At 46.1% G+C, this 24038-nt stretch overlaps 1 protein-coding gene across 1 annotated transcript in view; it reads right to left on the bottom strand.

Moving 5' to 3' along the window:
• Positions 1-1078: 1078 nt before the first annotated feature.
• The window catches only part of LOC126088135 (uncharacterized), a 121615-nt gene continuing 98655 nt past the window's right edge, over positions 1079-24038 (bottom strand). The window contains exon 6 of the mRNA XM_049906252.1: positions 1079-1304. Within this exon, the coding sequence (XP_049762209.1) occupies positions 1079-1304 (226 nt within the window). The remainder of the gene's footprint in view (positions 1305-24038) is intronic.

Here is a 24038-nt window from a genome sequence, read left to right as displayed (position 1 = left end):
GGGACACTGAATAGTGCACGGTACATCCAAACCGTCATCGAACCCATCGTTCTACCATTCCTAGACCGGCAAGGGAACTTGCTGTTCCAACAGGACAATGCACGTCCGCATGTATCCCGTGCCACCCAACGTGCTCTAGAAGGTGTAAGTCAACTACCCTGGCCAGCAAGATCTCCGGATCTGTCCCCCATTGAGCATGTTTGGGACTGGATGAAGCGTCGTCTCACGCGGTCTGCTCGTCCAGCACGAACGCTGGTCCAACTGAGGCGCCAGGTGGAAATGGCATGGCAAGCCGTTCCACAGGACTACATCCAGCATCTCTACGATCGTCTCCATGGCAGAATAGCAGCCTGCATTGCTGCGAAAGGTGGATATACACTGTACTAGTGCCGACATTGTGCATGCTCTGTTGCCTGTGTCTATGTGCCTGTGGTTCTGTCAGTGTGATCATGTGATGTATCTGACCCCAGGAATGTGTCAATAAAGTTTCCCCTTCCTGGGACAATGAATTCACGGTGTTCTTATTTCAATTTCCAGGAGTGTATATATATATATATATATATATATATATATATATATATATATATATATATATATATGATGACTTTTGACCATTATTAAGATAAATACATTGTTTGTTCTTTATCAAAATCTTTCATTTGCTAACTATCCCTATCAGTAGTTAGTGCCTTCAGTAGTTAGAATTTTTTATTTAGCTGGCAGTATTGGCGCTCGCTGTATTGCAGTAGTTCGAGTAACGAACATTTTTGTGAGGTAAGTGATTCATGAAAGGTATAGGTTATTGTTAGTCAGGGCCATTCTTTTGTAGGGATTATTGAAAGTCAGATTGCGTTGCGCTAAAAATATTGTGTGTTAGTTTAGTGTTGATCAGCATAAGTAAAGAGATAAGTTTCTGATTACGTTCAGTTTTGCTCAACTGTTTAAAAATCAAATAACGTAAGTGGTTTAGTAGCACAGTCATTCATAATTTTTCTAATGATTTCATCAGTGCTTGAATCACAGTCTTCCTCACCATGACCCTGCTGCTTGGTGCTCTCTGGTTCTTTCTTCCGGAGAGCTACCCTTTGGTAGCCTCAGGTGCTGAAGGTCTATCAGATGCATCACATGGAGCTCTTGGAGTAGGCATTGTTGAAGGTCGGGTCTTTCCTGTCAGCTTGGTACTTGCTTTCTTTTTCCCTTTAGCCAGGAACTGCTCCAAAGCCTTTTTAAAAGGAGATGCCATCAACACTGCTGCTTTCCCTGCTCTTGATGTTGGGCTTGATGGTGGAAGCAGAGCAGGTAAGCTGATTTCAAAAGTGGGACCTGCTGCTCCTTACATTCCAGTAACTATAGTCCACAATGGCCCTGCTGTAGCTTCTGAGGTCTTATCAGCATATTCTGCATACTGCTGAGGAGGTAAATACATAGACGAAAAAATGACGGTGTCACAAGAATAGAGCCCACAATTTTTTAAACCATTTGGAGCCACTTATATTGTTGCGGCTCTGCAATATACCTTGTCCATCAAAGGCACCACGTCCTTGTCTCTCAACCACTGGAAAGGTGGCATCTGGAATAAAATTCCGAATATCTGTTTGTATAAGGCACCCCAAATTTCAGGTACCCGAAGTAGAGTAATGGTTCAAATGGCTCAGATGGCTCTGAGCACTATGGGACTTAACAGCTATGGTCATCAGTCCCCTAGAACTTAGAACTACTTAAACCTAACTAACCTAAGGACATCACACAACACCCAGTCATCACGAGGCAGAGAAAATCCCTGACCCCGACGGGAATCGAACCCGGGAACCCGGGCGCGGGAAGCGAGAACGCTACCGCACGACCACGAGTTGCGGACAAAGTAGAGTAATCTTTTACTACCTGGTATTAGGGGCCGTCTCTTTTCCTTTTTTTTCTATTTATGCACAACGTATCCCTTAAGTGAGCTGTGGACGATACTTTTATCAATCAGATAAGATACTACTGTCACATATGAAACATTTTGATGCCGGCCGCGGTGGTCGTGCGGTTCTAGGCGCTCCAGTCCGGAGCCGCGCTGCTGCTACGGTCGCAGGTTCGAATCCTGCCTCGGGCATGGGTGTGTGTGATGTCCTTAGGTTAGTTAGGTTTAAGTAGTTCTAAGTTGTAGGGTACTGATGACCTCAGAAGATGAGTCCCATAGTGCTCAGAGCCATTTGAACCATTTTTTTTGAAACATTTTGATAGTACGTATTGCCTGGCGCGAGGAAGAACTCTGTTGAAAATGTTTATTTTGACCACAATGCAAAAATATATGTGGAGAACGAAACCTTAACAGCACAGGCAAAAGGCTAACAATGGAGTATCAAAATGAGCTTCACTATTGGTTGTCGAAGCGAGGGAGTGAGTGTAGCAGCAAGCAATGGAGACATGCAGCTACCCGGTCAGTGGTGTGATAGGTTGACAGAGAATAACCGAGCTAACCTTATTCGATTCCATAATTGCGAAGATAAGCGTTCCGTATCCCCTAACTTTTTAAAGAGATACCTTGCGCCCGGAGAAAGAGTACAGCTTCTAAAATCATGAGCTTATCAACACTGAACCGGATTCATTTACAGTCGCTTGCATTAAAAGATTGCACTGTCTGAAGTTTGTAAGAGCGTAGGACCTTCCTGAAGAGTGCTTCTCAGCGATGTTCCACTTACTTTTAGGGTTAACGCGAGTTATCTGGCTGCTGGCATGGAATTCTAATCGCCGTCTGCTCAACAGCTGTGTTATTTCCTTAAGGGTGCCGAATAATTCTTACATTCTCACTTATTTTATTATATGAAGCTCCACTTCGCCCGAGGTTGCTTATCCGCCTTCGAATCCTAGTGTCTGATGGAACAGGCTGGTATCACGGTTACGTTAACGTGACGTTGAAAGCACGTGACTTTTTCACCAAACTCTCACCATTCTGATAGTTGCTGTCACCGCGTAGCTATGTTGTGCCCCCGATGTACGCTCCATTCCAACGAAAAGGTTCGCCGTACATAAGGTGGGAACCAATACTTTTCTTCCCCCTACTTCCCTACTGCATCTTACCGTCATTTGAAAACTTCACGAATCAACGGTGGGTCCTACCTTAAGCAGTGACCAATGAGATACTAGTCCCTCTTCATCTACAGTACTTAATCATTAAAAACGTTCAGAATGTTCCACGCCTTCTTCGTTGGATCTTTGTCCTTTCTGTATCACGGACCAGTGCATCCTTTTCCAAAACCCCAGGGTACGTGCCCCCCCCCCCCCCCCCCAGCCATCTCTGATACGTCTCTGAAACACTTGTCTACTGTCGCTCTCTCTTTTATACACTAAAACTTTTATCCCATGAAAAATGAACGCTAATTAGGACATGGAGCAGGGTGAGGTTTCTATCATTTCGAAAGTTTCCTGATCTGCTTGTGTAAATAATTTTGAAAACAACCAGCGAAACCGAAATCAAATGAAAATATATGATTCCAGAGACCATTTCAGGTCTCAAACATCTATGAGGTATGTACGCAGACTGAAGCAACAAATAAAATTTTTTTACCAAGGTCGGGATTCGAATTTCGGTCTCCTGTTCACTAAACAGAAATGCTACCCATCACCGTTCGATGCCGAAGTGGCACTCCAGTACAGTTGGATAGCCTCTGCAATGCTGTTAAAGTTTACGAGGAATACGAAGTGGACTGAGACATGAACGGGAATTTAGACTGAGGAGGGAGACATGCGAGGCTAATCCGTGCACTTCCGCAAAGCCACTGTGCTGGGTAGTGTCCTTGTTAATTCTTCTACCTACACTCCTGGAAATTGAAATAAGAACACCGTGAATTCATTGTCCCAGGAAGGGGAAACTTTATTGACACATTCCTGGGGTCAGATACATCACATGATCACACTGACAGAACCACAGGCACATAGACACAGGCAACAGAGCATGCACAATGTCGTCACTAGTACAGTGTATATCCACCTTTCGCAGCAATGCAGGCTGCTATTCTCTCATGGAGACGATCGTAGAGATGCTGGATGTAGTCCTGTGGAACGGCTTGCCATGCCATTTCCACCTGGCGCCTCAGTTGGACCAGCGTTCGTGCTGGACGTGCAGACCGCGTGAGACGACGCTTCATCCAGTCCCAAACATGCTCAATGGGGGACAGATCCGGAGATCTTGCTGGCCAGGGTAGTTGACTTACACCTTCTAGAGCACGTTGGGTGGCACAGGATACATGCGGACGTGCATTGTCCTGTTGGAACAGCAAGTTCCCTTGCCGGTCTAGGAATGGTAGAACGATGGGTTCGATGACGGTTTGGATGTACCGTGCACTATTCAGTGTCCCCTCGACGATCACCAGTGGTGTACGGCCAGTGTAGGAGATCGCTCCGCACACCATGATGCCGGGTGTTGGCCCTGTGTGCCTCGGTCGTATGCAGTCCTGATTGTGGCGCTCACCTGCATGGCGCCAAACACGCATACGACCATCATTGGCACCAAGGCAGAAGCGACTTTCATCGCTGAAGACGACACGTCTCCATTCGTCCCTCCATTCACGCCTGTCGCGACACCACTGAAGGCGGGCTGCACGATGTTGGGGCGTGAGCGGAAGACGGCCTAACGGTGTGCGGGACCGTAGCCCAGCTTCATGGAGACGGTTGCGAATGGTCCTCGCCGATACCCCAGGAGCAACAGTGTCCCTAATTTGCTGGGAAGTGGCGGTGCGGTCCCCTACGGCACTGCATAGGATCCTACGGCCTTAGCGTGCATCCGTGCGTCGCTGCGGTCCGGTCCCAGGTCGACGGGCACGTGCACCTTCCGCCGACCACTGGCGACAACATCGATGTACTATGGAGACCTCACGCCCCACGTGTTGAGCAATTCGGCGGTACGTCAACCCGGCCTCCCGCATGCCCACTATACGCCCTCGCTCAAAGTCCGTCAACTGCACATACGGTTCACGTCCACGCTGTCGCGGCATGCTACCAGTGTTAAAGACTGCGATGGAGCTCCGTATCCCACGGCAAACTGGCTGACACTGACGGCGGCGGTGCACAAATGCTGCGCAGCTAGCGCCATTCGACGGCCAACACCGCGGTTCCTGGTGTGTCCGCTGTGCCGTGCGTGTGATCATTGCTTGTACAGCCCTCTCGCAGTGTCCGGAGCAAGTATGGTGGGTCTGACACACCGGTGTCAATGTGTTCTTTTTTCCATTTCCAGGAGTGTAGATAGCAAGAGACCTGGATTCAAATCCTAGCCTTAGTACTAATTTTCATTCATCTTTTCAGTCTGTGTGCATACCTCAGAGACGTTTGAGACTCGAAATATTCTCTGAAACCATGTACTTTCATTTGATTAAAGCACATATGCTGGACTTCAGATAGGATCCCCCATTTCGTTCGTTGCTGAGTTGCTGTTCCAATACAGTTGGACAGCCTCTGCAATGCTGTTGGAGTTTAGGGGGAAGACATCAAGTGGGCTCAGGAGTGAAAGAGAATTTGGACTGGGGAGGAAGGCATGCTAGGGCATTCCGTGCAGCTGTGCCAGGATGGCGTAGTGAGTAGCGCTTCTACCTCGTGAGCAGGAGAACTGGGTTCGAGTCCCGGCCTTGGTATAAATTTCCATTCGTCGCTTCAGTCCCCGTGTATAAATCAGCAAAACAGTGATTTTCAGACGCATGGCTGCGTAGGATAACTCACTTGTCCAGGTGTGAGTAACCTAATCTGAAGGTTTGCAAATGTATTCGAGTCTTTTCTACCAACGTATAAAACTGTACAATAAATTACCCAAAAAGACTGAAGAGATTACTGAAATGAGTTTATTCAAACAGGCAGTTAAAACTTATCTGTTAAGTAATACTCTCCACAAACCGATGGAGTACTTAGATAACACAGAGAAAGTGTTTACTAAAAAGTAAAATAAAAAAATAAAAAAATTACGACACTAAAACATTTATCATTTCACTTAACATTTTCATACTATATTTCTTCTTCTTTTTTGTCCTAATTTCTTTCTTTTTCCTTTTCTGGAAGGCTGTACTCCCAAAGCTATGCAATGTCTAATAATAACACCTTATCTTATTTCTGAGCTCGACATCTCACTCAGAGGAAAAAAATTTGGAAATTTGTGGTAAGGTCTTACGGGACCAGACTGCTAAGGTCATCGGTCCCTAGGCCTACGCACTACTTAATCTAACTTTAACTAACTTACGCTAAGGACAACACACACGCCCATGCAAGAGGGAGGACTCGAACCTCCGATGTGGGCAGCCGCGCGGACCGTGACAAGACGCCTCACACCGCGTGGCTACCCCGCGCGGCTCAGAGGACAACCGACTAAATTTCTTAGGCTAGCAGGTGGGAAGTTGCGGTATACAAAGTATTAAAAAAACTGTAATGGGTGGAGGGCTTTGGAGTAAGAAGGGAATGAACAATGTAACGTTGGCTTTATACATTATTACGTAACTTCTTTGTAAAACTATTGTAAACTGAGGATAAACCGAATAAGGTTGAACTGTTTTAAAGAGACTGGCCTCGTATTCTTCATCAGGCCATACTGTATTAGGTTTTCTGTGGTTTCCATAAATTACTTCAGGCAAATACTGGGATGGTTGCTACTGTAACATGTATACAAGGTGTTCAGAAATTCAGTGTCCAAACTAACAGGGATGATACAGGAGACAAAAAGCAATTATATTTCGTAAAGTAACCATTTGTCGGAAACCCATACTACGTGAGCAATGAGCATGCGTATTTAATAATCGAGTGGGGCAGCAAAATTCGTTGTGCCTAACGTTCTTATACAAAATGTTAGTTTCAGATTCTTAGTATGTTGTGACGTCATGATCTTCAACACAGGGTCAGTGGCACTATTTTATGCATGACAGCTGCAGTGTAAAGATAGAGCGCTACACATGGGGAGAACTGCGAGACATTCACTTTGTTTACGGTGCGACTGAAGGCAGAAGGTAGAAAGAAAGAGAATGTGGTTTCAGTGTGGTGGGGTCCCAGCGCACACTGCAGAACCAGTCCGAGCAGTAATAATCAGTGCTATTGGTAATCGTAGAATCTGGCAGGGAGGCATTAAACTTCCTTACTTGGACATGTCCGAAAGAACATATACCATCTTCATATATAGTTAAGGCTATCCGTCTTGTTCTGTGCAGATGCACACGCATTGCCCGAACTCTTACGGGACTCGGTAAGATTGCCTGCCGCGAGTAATGAGTGTAATGGGCATGGGCATTACGAATGTAGTGTGTGGACATTAAGTTGGGAATGTGGGTCTCACGGGGAGCGTGCAAGGGATAAATCCCGGCAGTCGCACTATCCTCTGTGCCCTCGATGGCTCAGATGGATAGAGCGTCTGCTATGTAAGCAGGAGATCCTGTGTTCGAGTCCGGGTCGGGGCGCACATTTCCAACTGTCCCCGTTGATGTATATCAACTCCTGTCGACAGCTTCAGATCTTGATTTAGTTATCATTTCGTTCCTTATTTGGAGCTACATTAAAGCGGAGATGTATTGATATACCTGTTGACCCGGAAGCGGAACTGGCTGCAAGAATTCTTGCAGCAGCAACACGAAGGCAGAACACATCATGCATTTTTCAGCGAACATTGGACTCCCTCCTACGTCTATACCGTCTCTGCGATGAGGTTAATGGTGCCGGCATTTATTGTAATGTAATAGTGATTCGAACAATAAAGCAAGGAGAGACATTTAACACCGCTTTATTCTCAGTCACACACAATAACCTCTTGCATACTCAGTATTCCAACAATATGCGGTTCCGACACGTGGTTGCTTTACGAAATATACATCATCATCATCATCATTTAAGACTGATTATGCCTTTCAGCGTTCAGTCTGGAGCATAGCCCCCCTTATACAGTTCCTCCATGATCCCCTATTCAGTGCTAACATTGGTGCCTCTTCTGATGTTAAACCTATTACTTCAAAATCATTCTTAACCGAATCCAGGTACCTTCTCCTCGGTCTGCCCCGACTCCTCCTACCCTCTACTGCTGAATCCATGAGTCTCTTGGGTAACCTTGCTTCTCCCATGCGTGTAACATGACCCCACCATCTAAGCCTGTTCGCCCTGACTGCTACATCTATAGAGTTCATTCCCAGTTTTTCTTTGATTTCCTCATTGTGGACACCCTCCTGCCATTGTTCCCATCTACTAGTACCTGCAATCATCCTAGCTACTTTCATATCCGTAACCTCAACCTTGTTGATAAGGTAACCTGAATCCACCCAGCTTTCGCTCCCATACAACAAAGTTGGTCGAAAGATTGAACGGTGCACAGATAACTTAGTCTCGGTACTGACTTCCTTCCTGCAGAAGAGAGTAGATCCTAGCTGAGCGCTCACTGCATTAGCTTTGCTACACCTCGCTTCCAGTTCTTTCACTATGTTGCCATCCTGTGAGAATATGCATCCTAAGTACTTGAAACCGTCCACCTGTTCTAACTTTGTTCCTCCTATTTGGCACTCAATCCTTTTATATTTCTTTCCCACTGACATTACTTTCGTTTTGGAGATGCTAATCTTCATACCATAGTCCTTACATTTCTGATCTAGCTCTGAAATATTACTTTGCAAACTTTCAATCGAATCTGCCATCACAACTAAGTCATCCGCGTATGCAAGACTGCTTATTTTGTGTTCACATATCTTAATCTCACCCAGCCAGTCTATTGTTTTCAACATATGATCCATAAATAATATGAACAACAGTGGAGACAGGTTGCAGCCTTGTCTTACCCCTGAAACTACTCTGAACCATGAACTCAATTTAACGTCAACTCTAACTGCTACCTGACTATCCATGTAAAGACCTTTAATTGCTTGCAAAAGTTTGCCTCCTATTCCATAATCTTGTAGAACAGACAATAACTTCCTCCTAGGAACCCGGTCATATGCCTTTTCTAGATCTATAAAGCATAGATACAATTCCCTGTTCCACTCATAACACTTCTCCATTATTTGCCGTAAGCTAAAGGTCTGGTCCTCACAACCTCTAAGAGGCCTAAACCCACACTGTTTTTCATTCAGTTGGTCCTCAACTAATACTCGCACTTTCCTTTCAACAATACCTGAGAAGATTTTACCCACAACGCTGATTAAAGAGATACCTCTGTAGTTGTTACAATCTTTTCTGTTTCCATGTTTAAAGATTGGTGTGATTACTGCTTTTGTCCAGTCTGATGGAACCTGTCCCGACTCCCAGGCCATTGGTTCATGGTGTGGGTTCCTGTAGTCATGTGCTAGTTCATGAACCACGGGCAACGTATGAGTGGCCAAGTAAGTGGTCCCGACAGTCGGAATACCAGTTACTTTGGAATAAGGCTGGGCATCTCGGACATATTCTGAGTCGTGGTCACCTTTGTGCTCATACGGCAAAGACTACCAAATCCACCGGTCAGTCCCTCAGCCGTTAGGGGTAAAACCCAATGGGACTCAGGGCAAGTAAGGCTAGCAACCTGCTTCCCTGGTACTTTAAATATGATGCTGGCAACAATCAGAGCAAAATGCCTCGGACCTTTGCAGATGACGGAGTCCCACCTCTAACTGACGAAATATAAACTGATGGAAAAAATCGAAAAACTTAGAAGGAGTTGTGTGAGGTAAACGAAAGTTGGTAGGCGTGTTTCAACATCCGAAAGATGGTGTCTATCCAAATTTCGTGCCAGTCGCATAAGAGTGGCCAGATGAGGTTTGCTTTAAGTACACGCTCTAGCGGTCATGAGCGTTAGTTACCTATGAAATTAGACGTGGTGAGTTGATATTAGTCAAGAATACGTTTAAGGCAAGAAAGACGCCAATGTAAACACCTCACTCAGTCTGAACGAGGTTGTGTAATAGCGCTACGAAAAGCTGGTTGTTCCTTCCGCGATGTTGCAGAACAACTTGTCAGGAATGTAGCCACTGTACTTGGCTGCTGGCGGCGGTGGTCACGAGAACGTTCAGTCGGAGGAAGACTGGGCACAGCACGGCCACGTGGCACTACCGAGGGGGAACACCATCGTGTTCTGCGTATGGCTCTGGAGCACCGTACTGGATCTGCGGCAGCAATTTGAACAGCAGTCGGCACCACAGTGACATAACGAACTGTTACAAATCGGTTATTTCTAGGTCAGCTCCGAGCCAGGTGCCCTATAGAGGCGATCCACTGACCTTAACGCACTATCATTTGCCACTTCTGTTGTTTCAAGCAGGAGTTTACTGGAGGGCAGGGTGGAGGTCTGTTGTCTTTTCTGACGAAACTTGGTTCTGCCTCGGTTCCAGTGATGGCCGTGTGGTGGTTAGAAGGTCAGCAACCAACTTGACGGCGTGCTGGACACACTGGGCCTGCACCTGGAGCTATAGTCTGGGAAGGGATTTCGTCTGACAGCAGGAACACTCTCGTGGTTGTCCGACGCACTCTGAATGCAAATTCGTACTCAATTGGTGATTCGACCTGTTGTGCTACCATTCATTAACAGTATTTCAGGCGGTATTTTCCAAAAGGATAACACTCACTCACATACCATTGGGTATGCAGAGTGTCGACATGTTGCCTTGCACTGCTGAGCACCATATCTGTCTCCAATCGAGCACATACGGGACATCGTCGGACAACAACTCCAGCGTCAGCCAAAAACAACATTGGCGTCCCTCTATTGACCGACCAACTTCCACAGGCATGGAACGCCATCCTACAAACTGACATCCAGCATTTGTACAACACAGTGCATGCACGTCTACATGCCGCCAATCAACATTCTGGCGATTACACCGGTTAATAATGCACCGGCATTTCACGTTTGCAATGGGTTATGTGGCACTTAGATTAATGGCTCTGAGCACTATGCTACTTAACATCTATGGTCATCAGTCCCCTAGAACTTAGAACTACTTAAACCTAACTAACCTAAGGACATCACACAACACCCAGTCATCACCAGGCAGAGAAAATCCCAGACCCCGCCGGGAATTGAACCCGGGAACCCGAGCGCGGAAAGCGAGAACGCTACCGCATGACCACGAGCTGCGGACACACTTAGATTAATCTGTGATCTTGCAATGTTAATGACTTACATATGTTACCTATATATATATATGTATTCCCGAAATTTCAATAATCTACATTAATTAGTTTTTGGTGCTGCGATTTTTTCCCGTCATTATATTTGTTAGCCGGCCGCTGTGGACGAGCGGTTCTAGGCGATTCAGTCCGGAACCGCGCTGCTGCTACGGTCGCATGTTCGGATCCTGCCTCGGGCACGGAAGTGTGTGATGTCCTTAGGTTAGTTAGGCTTAAGTAGTTCTAAGTTCTAGGTGACTGATGACCTCAGAAGTTAGGTCCCATAGTGCTTAGAGCCATTTGAACCATTCTATTTGTTATCGTCTCCGTTATCATGCCTGTTAGTTGGGGCACTGAATTTTTTAACACCTTATGATGAGAATTATGTTATTTTTGTTATTCTTAAATTGTGACATCACTACACGTCCGAAGTCATTGTAAAAGTGATCTACGGATAAATAAAGCCAATGTTATTATTACTATCACTTCTGCTATTCTCATCCCGTGCGATACAGTTTGGGACCGCGGCAAGCAGTACATTCGCATTTCTCCTGTGGTGAGTGTGTTGTTACGTGTGGCTCGTATCAGAGCGCCATCGGCACTCGCTCTCACACTCCACGCTGAGTATTTCCTTGTAGCTTACGTAACAGCCTTCCACAAGACAAAGCGGAGGTCAAACATTTCACAATCACTAATCGCGTAGCTTACGTGTGGCATTTTCCAGTGGACAACACGAATTAAAGTCTACAAGACATTTATACCGTTAAAATTATTCAGGTCTTCGAGGCCATAATTTTACAATAAAAAAAATAAATAAAACGCAGCACTCTCAAGGACTGTGTCCAGTGGCAGCAGGGTATAATATATGCATACTGAGGCGCTGTGGTATTATAGTCCAATTCACGAACGATGGCTCATATCGAGGCACGTACGGGGCTCGCATTGTTGACGATTTCAAGTGGCAGTTGCGGTACGCACATACGCGTGCTTCTACAGGGTGTTTAAAAAATGACCGGTATATTGGAAACGGCAATAAAAACTAAACGAGCAGCGATAGAAATACACCGTTTGTTGCAATATGCTTGGGACAACAGTACATTTTCAGGCAGACAAACTTTCGAAATTACAGTAGTTACAATTTTCAACAACAGATGGCGCTGCGGTCTGGGAAACTCTATAGTACGATATTTTCCACATATCCACCATGCGTAGCAATAATATGGCGTAGTCTCTGAATGAAATTACCCGAAACCTTTGACAACGTGTCTGGCGGAATGGCTTCACATGCAGATGAGATGTACTGCTTCAGCTGTTCAATTGTTTCTGGATTCTGGCGGTACACCTGGTCTTTCAAGTGTCCCCACAGAAGGAAGTCACAGGGGTTCATGTCTGGCGAATAGGGAGGCCAATCCACGCCGCCTCCTGTATGTTTCGGATAGCCCAAAGCAATCACACGATCATCGAAATATTCATTCAGGAAAGTAAAGACGTCGGCCGTGCGATGTGGCCGGGTACCATCTTGCATAAACCACGAGGTATTCGCAGTATCGTCTAAGGCGGTTTGTACCGCCACAAATTCACGAAGAATGTCCAGATAGCGTGATGCAGTAATCGTTTCGGATCTGAAAAATGGGCCAATGATTCCTTTGGAAGAAATGGCGGCCCAGACCAGTACTTTTTGAGAATGCAGGGACGATGGGACTGCAACATGGGGCTTTTCGGTTCCCCATATGCGCCAGTTCTGTTTATTGACGAAGCCGTCCAGGTAAAAATAAGCTTCGTCAGTAAACCAAATGCTGCCCACATGCATATCGCCGTCATCAATCCTGTGCACTATATCGTTAGCGAATGTCTCTCGTGCAGCAACGGTAGCGGCGCTGAGGGGTTGCCGCGTTTGAATTTTGTATGGATAGAGGTGTAAACTCTGGCGCATGAGACGATACGTGGACGTTGGCGTCATTTGGACCGCAGCTGCAACACGGCGAACGGAAACCCGAGGCCGCTGTCGGATCACCTGCTGCACTAGCTGCGCGTTGCCCTCTGTGGTTGCCGTACGCAGTCACCCTACCTTTCCAGCACGTTCATCCGTCACGTCCCCAGCCCGTTGAAATTTTTCAAACAGATCCTTTATTGTATCGCTTTTCTGTCCTTTGGTTACATTAAACCTCCGTTGAAAACTTCGTCTTGTTGCAACAACACTGTGTTCTAGGCGGTGAAATTCCAACACCAGAAAAATCCTCTGTTCCAAGGAATAAACCATGTTGTCCACAGCACACTTGCACGTTGTGAACAGCACACGCTTACAGCAGAAAGACGACGTACAGAATGGCGCACCCATAGACTGCGTTGTCTTCTATATCTTTCACATCACTTGCAGCGCCATCTGTTGTTGAAAATTGTAACTACTGTAATTTCGAAAGTTTGTCCGCCTGAAAATGTACTGTTGTCCCAAGCATATTGCAACAAACGGCGTATTTCTATCGCTGCTCGTTTAGTTTTTATTGCCGTTTCAAATATACCGGTCATTTTTGAAACACCCTGTAGCTTGAAGGGAGCGTACATCCGGCAAATTACGTCTCTCGCTTGCTCACGCAGAATTCATCACGTACCACCACCGTCAGCGATTACAACTCGCAACAAATTCACTAAATAACTCGCTACGATCACGTTTAAGGCTTGTATAAGCTACGGCATTGAGAGCATAGTGCTCAGAACACTACTGAAACTCATTGGCTGTCGGAGTATGCGTGAGGTAGGTGCGCAGAAGAAGCCTATACTCGATCGCCATCGTTCGTTACTCCTACTATAGTGATTCATTTGTCACGATCATAGGTGGTCAGATGACACTTAGGAGACCTACTTGTGCACCCTTTGTTTTGACTCGGCACCCAATAACTATGCTGAGTTTAGAGGTGAACAGTGCTTGCAACGTTCATTCTAGGGTACGAGCTTGCCTCACCGACGAGTAACATACTCCTGTTGAGCTGCTGCAGACGTCGAACTGGGCCGCATTGTGGGCCTGTGGGAAGGTGCACATGTTGGGCACGCTACATGGGTGTTGCGTCGCTGCTTTCACAGTGATCTGTGGAACTTTCTGACGCCTGTAGACGAGGTTCTGGATGAGCGCGTAGTTCAGGCGAACCTCAAGACAGGGACACCATCAGCGTAGGGCGACCGAACAAAAGAAAAAAAAAAGTTCAAGTGGCTCTAAGCACTATGGGACTCAACATCCGAGGTCATCAGTCCCCTAGACTTAGAACTACATAAACCTAACTAACCTAAGGACATCACATACATCTATCCCCGAGGCAGGATTCGAACCTGAAACCGTAGCAGCAGCGCGATTCCGGACTGAAGATGGGCCTAGAACCGCTCGGTCACAACAGCCGGCGACCGAACATCTTCCACAGACGAAATCCGGGCACCCGTTGCACCTACTGTGTCGTTAGTGACCATTGGGAACCTTTGCTTGTCATATGGCAAAACAAGAGACAATCATAATTTAAAAATTACATTTAAGATCTTACACTGTATCGCATGAGTGTGAGCCGACACTCGAAACCGATAGCGGTAAATAAAACGTAAAAAAAGGAACTCTGTTGGGTATTATACAATATTACGCAAGTCATACATGTCATGTGGCTGCGTAACAGTGTGCCAGGTGTAGAAGTATGAAACTGGAATTTGGTTGCATTAATTACACGTCTGTCATTTGAAACTGATAAACTATATTTTACTCAAAATAGTCTCCATTGCTATGCAAACATTTCTCCCAACTCTCCGGCGGGCTATGAATACCACGCCAAAAAACAGTTCTTCTTCTTAAGCGAACCAGTCAGCGAGGCATTTTGGTAGATTTTCATACGAACTGAAGCGTTTCTCAGCGAGGGCGTGTCCCAGTGATTTAAACAGATGATAACCGGACGAAGCAAGTCTGGAGAATAAGCTGCATGCCCTAGTATTTCCTAACTAAACGCGTCGATCGTTTCCCTGACCCGTTTTGCTGTGTGTGATCGGGCGTTATCATAGCTCTAAGCACTATGGGACTTAACATCTGAGGTCGTCAGTCCCCTAGACTTACAACTACTTAAACCTAAGTAACCTAAGGACAGCACACACATCCATGCCAGAGGCAGGATTCGAACCTGCGACCGTAGCAGCAGCGCGCTTCCGGACTGAAGCGCCTAGAACCGGCCGGCGGGCGTTATCATGCAACAGTGACTTTGCGTTGTCTCTTGCATATTCCAGTCGTTTTTCACGTAATGCTCGATTTAAATCTATCAGTTGTTGTTGATAGGGATCAGTGTGAACTGGTTCGCCAGGTTTTAGCAGCTCGTAATAGATGACACGCTTCTGATCCCACGAAACACGGAGCATTGTGTCCTTTCCAAAGCGATTCGGCCTTGCAGTGGATGACGATGGTTTGCCTGGATTCACCCATGATTTACGACGATTAGGATTCTCAAACTATATCCACTTGTCATTACCTGTCACTATTCGATGGAGAAACGAATTTCTTTTGTGTCGGGCGAGCAGCATTTTACAAGTGGTCTTTCGGTTTGCAAGCTGTCTTCCACTCAGTTCATGCGGAACCCATATGCCCACTTTCTGCACCTTTGCAATAGCTTTTAGCCGAAAAGAGAAGCGGCTTTCTGGGTCACATTCAATTGTTCTGCGAGATCCTGTTGAGTATCGTCTTCATCCAGCAAGACCTGCAGTTCGTTGTCTTCGAACATTTTCGGTGGTTTCCCGGGCTCGTCGTTTCTCATGTCAAAATCACCACTTTTGAATTTGCTGAACCACTCGAAACACTGTGTTTTCAAAAATGGTTCAAATGGCTCTGAGCACTATGGGACTCAACATCTTAGGTCATAAGTCCCCTAGAACTTAGAACTACTTAAACCTAACTAACCTAAGGACATCACACACACCCATGCCCGAGGCAGGATTCGAACCTGCGACCGTAGCAGTCCCGCGGTTCCGGACTGCAGCGCCAGAACCGCACGGCCACCGCGGCCGGCACTGTGTTTTCCCCAGAGCATGTTCGCCGAAAGCTTCGACAAGTATTTCATGCGATTCTGCAGCAGTTTTCTTCAAATGATAACAGAAACCAATGCTGTCTGCAAATCGTAGTTCGTAGGCACTAAACTCGTCTCGTTTACGTATTTGAAACAGATACCGTTGTACGAACTTCGGTTACTGTGTGTTGACATTCGTTGTCGGCCGTTTCAGGAAGTAGATGGCGCTGCAGATGCGGTCTCACATTCCGTACACTGACGACTAGCACCATCTATAGGGAAATTCCGGTTTCATGCTTTCCAGTTTATTCACGGTTGGTTGTTTTCACAAGTGACGGAATCCGTATGACTCTAATTCATTGCGTTACATCTTTGCTGCCAAGGCATCTCTTATGTTTACATCTCTCTTTACTTGTGTCCCATTCAGTTTTACTGTGTGGTCTGTACTACTGAAAGCATGTTCGCAAACAACGGAATTTTTCCTTTTGTTCTGGTCGGCAATTTCTTTTGTATTCTCAGTTATCGTGTGAAATGGTCTTTTAGCCCTGTCTGTGTACACACATCAAAAAAGTTTTGGATCACCCCGGTTCCCAGAACTCCTGAACGTTGACTGTGAATATTGTATCACAGACACTGTCCCTTTGACGGTTCGGAGTGGCAGAGCGGTTAAAGGCGCTGCAGTCTGGAACCGCACGACCGCTACGGTCGCAGGTTCGAATCCTGCCTCGGGCATGGGTGTGTGTGATGTCCTTAGGTTAGTTAGGTTTAAGTAGTTCTAAGTTCTAGGGGACTTATGACCACAGCAGTTGAGTCCCATAGTGCTCAGAGCCATTTGAACCATTTTTTGACGGTTCACAAACGTCACTAAAACCGGCCAAAGATGTAAACAACCATACATGAGCAGCGCCGATTAGACGGAGGGGGTCCGACAGCCGATCAGTTCCAGTCATTCCACCAGGAAGGAGGTACACAGCTCGTTTTGTCTGTCGTTCAACCATGCCTAGACGGTCAATACCGCGGTTCGATCGCGTCCGCATTGTTACTTTGTGCGAGGAAAGGCACTCAACAAGGGAAGTGTCCAGGCGTCTCGCAGTGAACCAAAGCGATGTTGTTCGGACATGGAGGAGATACAGAGAGACAGGAACTTCCAATGACATGCCTGGCTCAGGCCGCCCAAGGGCTACTCTGCAGTGGATGACCGCTACCTACGGATTATAGCTCGGAGGAACCCTGACAGCAACGCCACCATATTGAAAAATGCTTTTCGTGCAGCCACAGGACGTCGTGTTACGACTCAAACTGTGCAACTGCATGATGTGGAACTTCACTCCCGACGTCCGCGGCGAGGTCCATCTTTGCAACCACGACACCATGCAGCGCGGTACAGATGGGCCCAGTAACATGCCGAATGGACCACTCAGGATTGACATTACGTTCTTACGGATAAGTGTCGCATATGTTTCATCCAGACAATCGTCGGAGACGTTTTTGGAGGCAACCCGGTCAGGCTGAACGCCTTAGACACACTGTCCAGCGAATGTAGCGAGGTGGAGGTTCCCTGCTGTTTCGGTGTGGCATTATTTGAGGCCGACGTACACCGCTGGTGGTCATGGAAGGCGCCGTAACGGCTGCACGATACGTGAATGCCATGCTGCAACCGATAGTTCAACCATATCGGCAGCGTATTGGCGAGGCACTCATCTCCATGGACGACAATTCGCACGTCCATCGTGCACATCTTGCGAATGACTTCCTTCAGGATAACGAAATAGCTAAACTAGAGTGGCCAGCATGTTCTCCAGACACGAACCCTATCGATAATCCCTGGGATAGATTGAAAAGGGCTGTTTATGGACGACGTGACCCACCATCCACTCTGAGGGATCTACGCCGAATCGCCGTTGAGGAGTGTGACCATCTGGACCTACATTACTTGATCAACTTGTGGGTAGTATGCCACGACGAATACAGGCATGCATCAATGCAAGAGGACGTGCTACTTGGCATTAGAGGTATCGGTGTGTACAGCAATCTGGGCCACTACCTCTGAAGGTCTCACTGTTTGGTGGTACATCATTTAATATGTGGTTTTCATGAGCAATAAAAAGAATGGAAATGATGTTTATATTGATCACTATTCCAATATTCTGTACAGGTTCCGGAACTCTCGGAACCGAGGTGATGCAAAACTTTTTTTGATGCGTGTATTTTTCATATGAATATGGTACACGAAAACACGCGAACTGAAAAACTGACCAAACTTTTTAGTGTGTTTTTAAGATGGTACCAACCTTGAATCTTCCAAGGAGCAACCGATCCTGTTTTTCTGCCTGTAGGATTCCGGCTGTCGTGTCGCTGCTTACTTTGAGCGTGACTACCAGCAGTTCCCGCTCTGCATGTTTATGTTCGGCTTCGCATAGTTGTTTTGCGTATTATATAAGGCTACTTTGTGGTTGCATTCCCCGCACACTCATTTTGCCAATTTTCTGCTTGAAACTAAAACGTAAAATAAACTGTGCTTTGTAGTGTAACACCAAAAGAATTTCATTCCCATATTAGTGAAAACACCTTCTAAATTATGAAACAGCCGTACAAAGAAATGTGCGTAATGTACAAATGTGTAAGTACAGTAGCCAAATAAGGAAACTTAGTACGTGAAACACAAATTCTCCGTAATGTTAGTTTAACTCAGGCCTTTATCATAAACAATATTTCTAGTTACATGACCAGACGTTACGATGAATAGAGTAAACAGCAAAGAAATAATAACTTTAAATGTCATGCATGATGCGACAGTTTTTCATGCATGTCATTGTTTATAACGTCGTACCTGATGAAATGTGATAAGTAGGTGGCTCGTACCCCCACAGTGATTGTAGCCTGTCTGTAAGGAATATGTGTACCAAGTTTGGTTGACAGCGGTCCAGCGGCTTAGGATGAGACATGCAACATACGCGTATAGATACACCCATATTTCTAATATATGTGGATTCACTGAAAGTTGTCCAGATTAGTGGACTAGAGTTAGGGGCTTCTTTCTGAGTTAGTAATTGCTGCAAAGTCGATTCCTCGAAATGACTATTTGAGCTGCTTCCTTCATCGCATTTAGTTTTCAGCGTCAGGTAGTGAGTTATTGGTGCGTATTCGCACGCAAACTGTAATTAAAATCTTACATTGACGGCCCAAATCAAGTGTTAAATGAAAAACACGAATTATTGTGTTTTAGAAGCAGCTGATTTGGTTAATAATTCTGTGGTCGTGAATCTGAAATATTGCGGTGCGCTAATCTCAGTCGTACTCTTGCAACGGACTTGGTGATAAAAAAAAAAGCAAACAGGTTCTCTTTAACTACTCAATTATTAGTAATCACAACAGGACAGCCGTAATGGTGGCTAAACAGGTTACGTCCAGATGGCTAATTTTAGTCGTGAAACAAACTCACCTACATTTCCAAAGCAAGAGCTGTTAATATACAGATTTACCATTAGTGACAAGGAAGTAAATAAACAATCCAGTGTGTCTAATTGATCGTACTTACTCTTCTTCTCCAAAACGATAACTTACATAATTACACAGTTTCGTACAGATAGAGGCTAAGGGGAGAACAGCTAATGCACGAAGCAGCAAGGGAATGTAACAAAACAAAAAGGAAGGTTTTTCTAGAGTTATTAATATTCTGATATTACATATTATGCAAGTCTCTTTTTTAGCATAAAAGGAAATATTAATTGTCCTCCTAAAATTAAGTTGGAAAAGAAAATTGTGTATCTACACTGCCCTCTTGATTGAGGCATGAAAATGGTATTGGTGGTGAAATTAACTGTAGATAGTTTTCACCATTACAGTGTCCATGTACCACAAACACAGGATGAGGAAAAAAGATGTCAGCATTAAATGGGTGTTACCTTTCTCGTCTTTTCGCAGGTTAAACCGTGGCGTCCCGATATTCCATTTAGGAACGAGGGAAGATAGCTGCCTGAACGGAGGATTTTCAGTCCCAAAGCATCTTACAAGAAAAATTGAAGGCCTAGACCCGACGGGACGCATCAGCGCGCCTGCCAGGATCTACGAGAAGTTTTTAAGGACGAGGTACGTTCAAGACGATTGCAAGGGAAACAGCGATAGAAAGAGATCTGTCCGAACTGAAGAGAAGATCATCCTCATCCAGGGAGCGATGGTCGCCCGCCCAATCAAGTCCTCGTGCAGACTTTCTCGGGAGAGTAACATTTCTCAAAGGGAAGTGGTTAGATTTTTGCACCACGATTTAGGAATGATCCCATACCACTTGCAGGTTGTGCAGCAGCTCACAAACGCGGACAAACGAGCACGTGTCAGTGCTGCACAAATTATCATGGGAATGTTGCACGCGGAACCTGTGTGTGTGTGTGTGTGTGTTGGGGTTTATGGGCGCTCAACATCGAGGTCATCAGCGCCCTGACACACATTAAAAGGAACGAATGTGGAGAGACCTAATAAAACTGAAAAACACATTCAAAGAAAGCAGGAAAAGAGGGAAAATACTACATAAGAAAGTAAAACCTAAGGGAAGGGAAAACATAGCAACAAGAATGACACAGAAAAGTGTCATTGGCTGGCCACTTACATAAAAGATGGGCGAGCTTGTCACACAGTGAGCAAATTAAAATCCTCTCCCTAAAATATTTGTAAAAACATCTGACAAGGCACAGAACTTTAAAACTTTAACCACATTCGTCCGAGTGTTGCCTAAAAGAGTTGGCAGGTCCGCTGGCAAATCAGCCGAGGCCCGCTGGTCAGAAAATAAAACGCAATCCAGTAAAATGTGGCTCACAGTGACCTGGACGCCGCAAGCACCACACAATAGAGGGTCTTCTCGCCGGAGCAGGAAGCCATGCGTCATAGGGCTGTGGCCTATTCGAAGCCGAGTGAGGAGAACCTCGTCCCGTCGATGGGGCTGAAAGGAAGTACACCACACATGCGTTGTGGGCTTGACTAGACGGAGCTTATTGTCAGTCACTTCCAGCCACTCATCCTCCCACCGACACATGACTCGTGAGCTCAACAGCGAGGTGAGTGCGTGCAACGGGATAGCACACTGAGATACGTGTGGATCGAGACACGCCTCCTTGGCTGCGAGATCTGCCCTTTTATTCCCAGCAATGCCGAAATGCCCCGGAACCCAGCAGAAAGCTACAACCTTCCCCAGTCGCTGTAGTCGGAGGAGGGCATCCTGGATGGTCTGGACTACTTTATCCGCCGGATACAAATGGTGCAATGATTGAAGGGCACTGAGTGAATCGGAACAGACAAGAAATTTAAGAGAGGAAGGAAGTCTCATCGGCTCCAGTGCCCGCAAGATCGCAGACAATTCTGCATCAAAGACAGTAAAAGTCTGAGGCAGGCGGACCTTGAGGACACGATCCAGAGAAACAACTGAGCAACCCACGGAATCCCCTTGTTTCGACCCATCCGTAAAAACAGCTACATAGTCGTGGTGCTCAGATAAAATAGCAGAAAATGCTGCATTAAAAACGGTGGCAGGAGTGCAATCTCTCTTGTACTGCAATAAATCTAAAATCACACGTGGCCTCTTCAGTAACCAGGGTGGCAGGATTTGGGGTTGTACAGACTCCACACCGAGGGACTCAAGCACACGGTGCACTCTGATCCCAAACGGCAACGTAGCCCGGGGACGGCGGGAAAAAAGGCGATCCAGAGGACGCGGAACCTGACATTTTCTTCATGTTTTCTGACGAAGCAACATTAGTGCGGACCAAGTACAACAGTGTTGTCTGGGCGACCGAGTACCCGCTGGAAGCTTGAGAGCACCTGCGGGAATCCCTCAAGGTGAACGCTTGGTGTGCAGTGGGCAAATTTCTGATGACTGGACCCTTCTTTTTGGAAGAACAGACCGTCGCTGGAGAGAATTACCTTGCCGTACTCAGCACGTTCGTGGAGGAGAGCGCGCCACTTGCCATTCATCAGCGAGGATATTTCCAGCATTACAGTCAGGTGGTTCGGGATCGTCTGAGTGACGCGTTCGTAAACGTTGGGTTGGCAGAGGCAGCCCTCTTCCATGGCCAGCATGTTCACCTTACCTGACGCCGTACTATTTTTGACTGTGGAACATGGTCAACGATCGTGTCTTTGCCAGCTAACCAAGCAGCGTGGACGACCTGAAGAATAGCGTCATGGAGGTCATCGCTTCTGTCCCGGCTCAAATGGCGCAGTGGGCGTTGAGCAGGATGACTGCCAAATTGAAACACTGTGACCAAATCCCTCCCTTGTAATTTCCCGCGGTGAAACATCCATTTAATGGTAACATCTACTTGCCTCAGCCTGCATTTAGTTGGATACGTGTTCAAAAAAAAAAAAAAAAAAAAAAAAAAAAAAAAAAAAAAAAAAAAAAAAAAACTGGTTTTTTCCAGATGTCAAATGCTTCTACTTAAGGTCATGCGTATTCATCTACAGAGATATGTAAACAGGCAGAATACGGCGCTGCGGTAGGCAACGCCTATATTAAGTGAGTTTGAACGTGGTGTTATAGCCGACGCACGAGCGATGGGACACAGCATCTCCGAGGTAGCGATGAAGTGGGGATTTTCCCGTACGACCATTCCACGAATGCACCACGAATATCAGTAATCCGATGAACATCAAATTCAGACATCGCTGCGACCGGAAAAAGATCCTGCATGAGCGTGACCAACGATGACAGAAGTGCAACCTTTCCGCAAATTGCTGCAGATTTCAATGCTGGGCCATCAGGAAGTGTCAGCGTGCGAACCATTCAACGAAACATCATCGATATGGGCTTTCGGAGCCGAAGGCCTACTCGTGTACCCTTGATGAGTGCACAACACAAAACTTTACGCCTCGCATGGGTCCGTCAACACCGACATTGGACTGTTGATGAAAGGAGACGTTGCCTGGTCGGACGAGTCCCGTTTTAAATTTTGTCGAGCGGAAGGACATGTACGGGTATGGAAACAACCTCATGAATCCATGGATCCTGCGTGTCAGCAAACGGCTGTTCAAGCTAGTGGAGGCTCTGTAATGGTGTGTGCCGTATGCAATTGGAGTGATATGGGACCCCTGATACGTCTAGATACGACACTGGCAGGTGACACGTACGTAAGCATCCTGTCTGATCACCTGTATCCATTCATGACCATTGTGCATTCCGAAGGACTATGGTAATTCCAGTATGACAATGCGATACCCCACACGTCTAGAATTGCTACAGAGTGGCTCCAGAAACACTCTTCTGAGTTCAGACGCTTCCGCTGGCCACTAAACTCTCCAGACTAACATTATTGAGCATATGTGGGATGCCTTCCCTCGTACTCTTAGGGATTTATGTACAGCCCTGCAGGGTTCATGGTGTCAGTTCCTTGCAGCACTATTTCAGACATGCTACGTCATGTTGTGGCACATCTGCGTGCCCGAGGAGGCCCTACATGATATTAGGCAGGTGTACCAGTTCCTTTGGCTCTTCAGTATATTACACTCAGGAGTTTAACTCATCATTGTCCCCCCACCTGGACAGAGGCCAGCAAAAAAAAATCATGGGAATAAAAACTGGTGAGACTTTCAGACCTTGCTCAGTCCGTACAGACTTCAATTTTGGGCTAAATCAGTTCATACAAACGTTCAGTTGTAGGCTAAGGCAAAATTTTTTACGATATCCTTCATTAACCCATAAGCTGTATGTATTAGGTCTACAACTTTGCTTCCGACGTTTTTCAATAGACGGCAGTAGCGGATAGTGGGGTTCGGGTGGTAGGTCATAGGTGTAATACAATAAGCTTAGTCATCTGTAAACGTGTCATAAAAATATTAGTCGACTTGTGATTGCATCATAAGGTTATTCTCGATTAAGTACGTCAACTAAGTACCCATTTATCGCCATTTTCGGTAAGTTTTAATCTTCTGCTTTAACACGAAGAAATCTGCGGCTGTGGCTCTTAAAAT

Source organism: Schistocerca cancellata, chromosome 6, assembly GCF_023864275.1.
Source record: "Schistocerca cancellata isolate TAMUIC-IGC-003103 chromosome 6, iqSchCanc2.1, whole genome shotgun sequence".
In the NCBI taxonomy this organism is placed as follows: Eukaryota; Metazoa; Arthropoda; class Insecta; order Orthoptera; family Acrididae; genus Schistocerca; species Schistocerca cancellata.
This window is presented reverse-complemented; position numbering and strand designations above follow the sequence as displayed.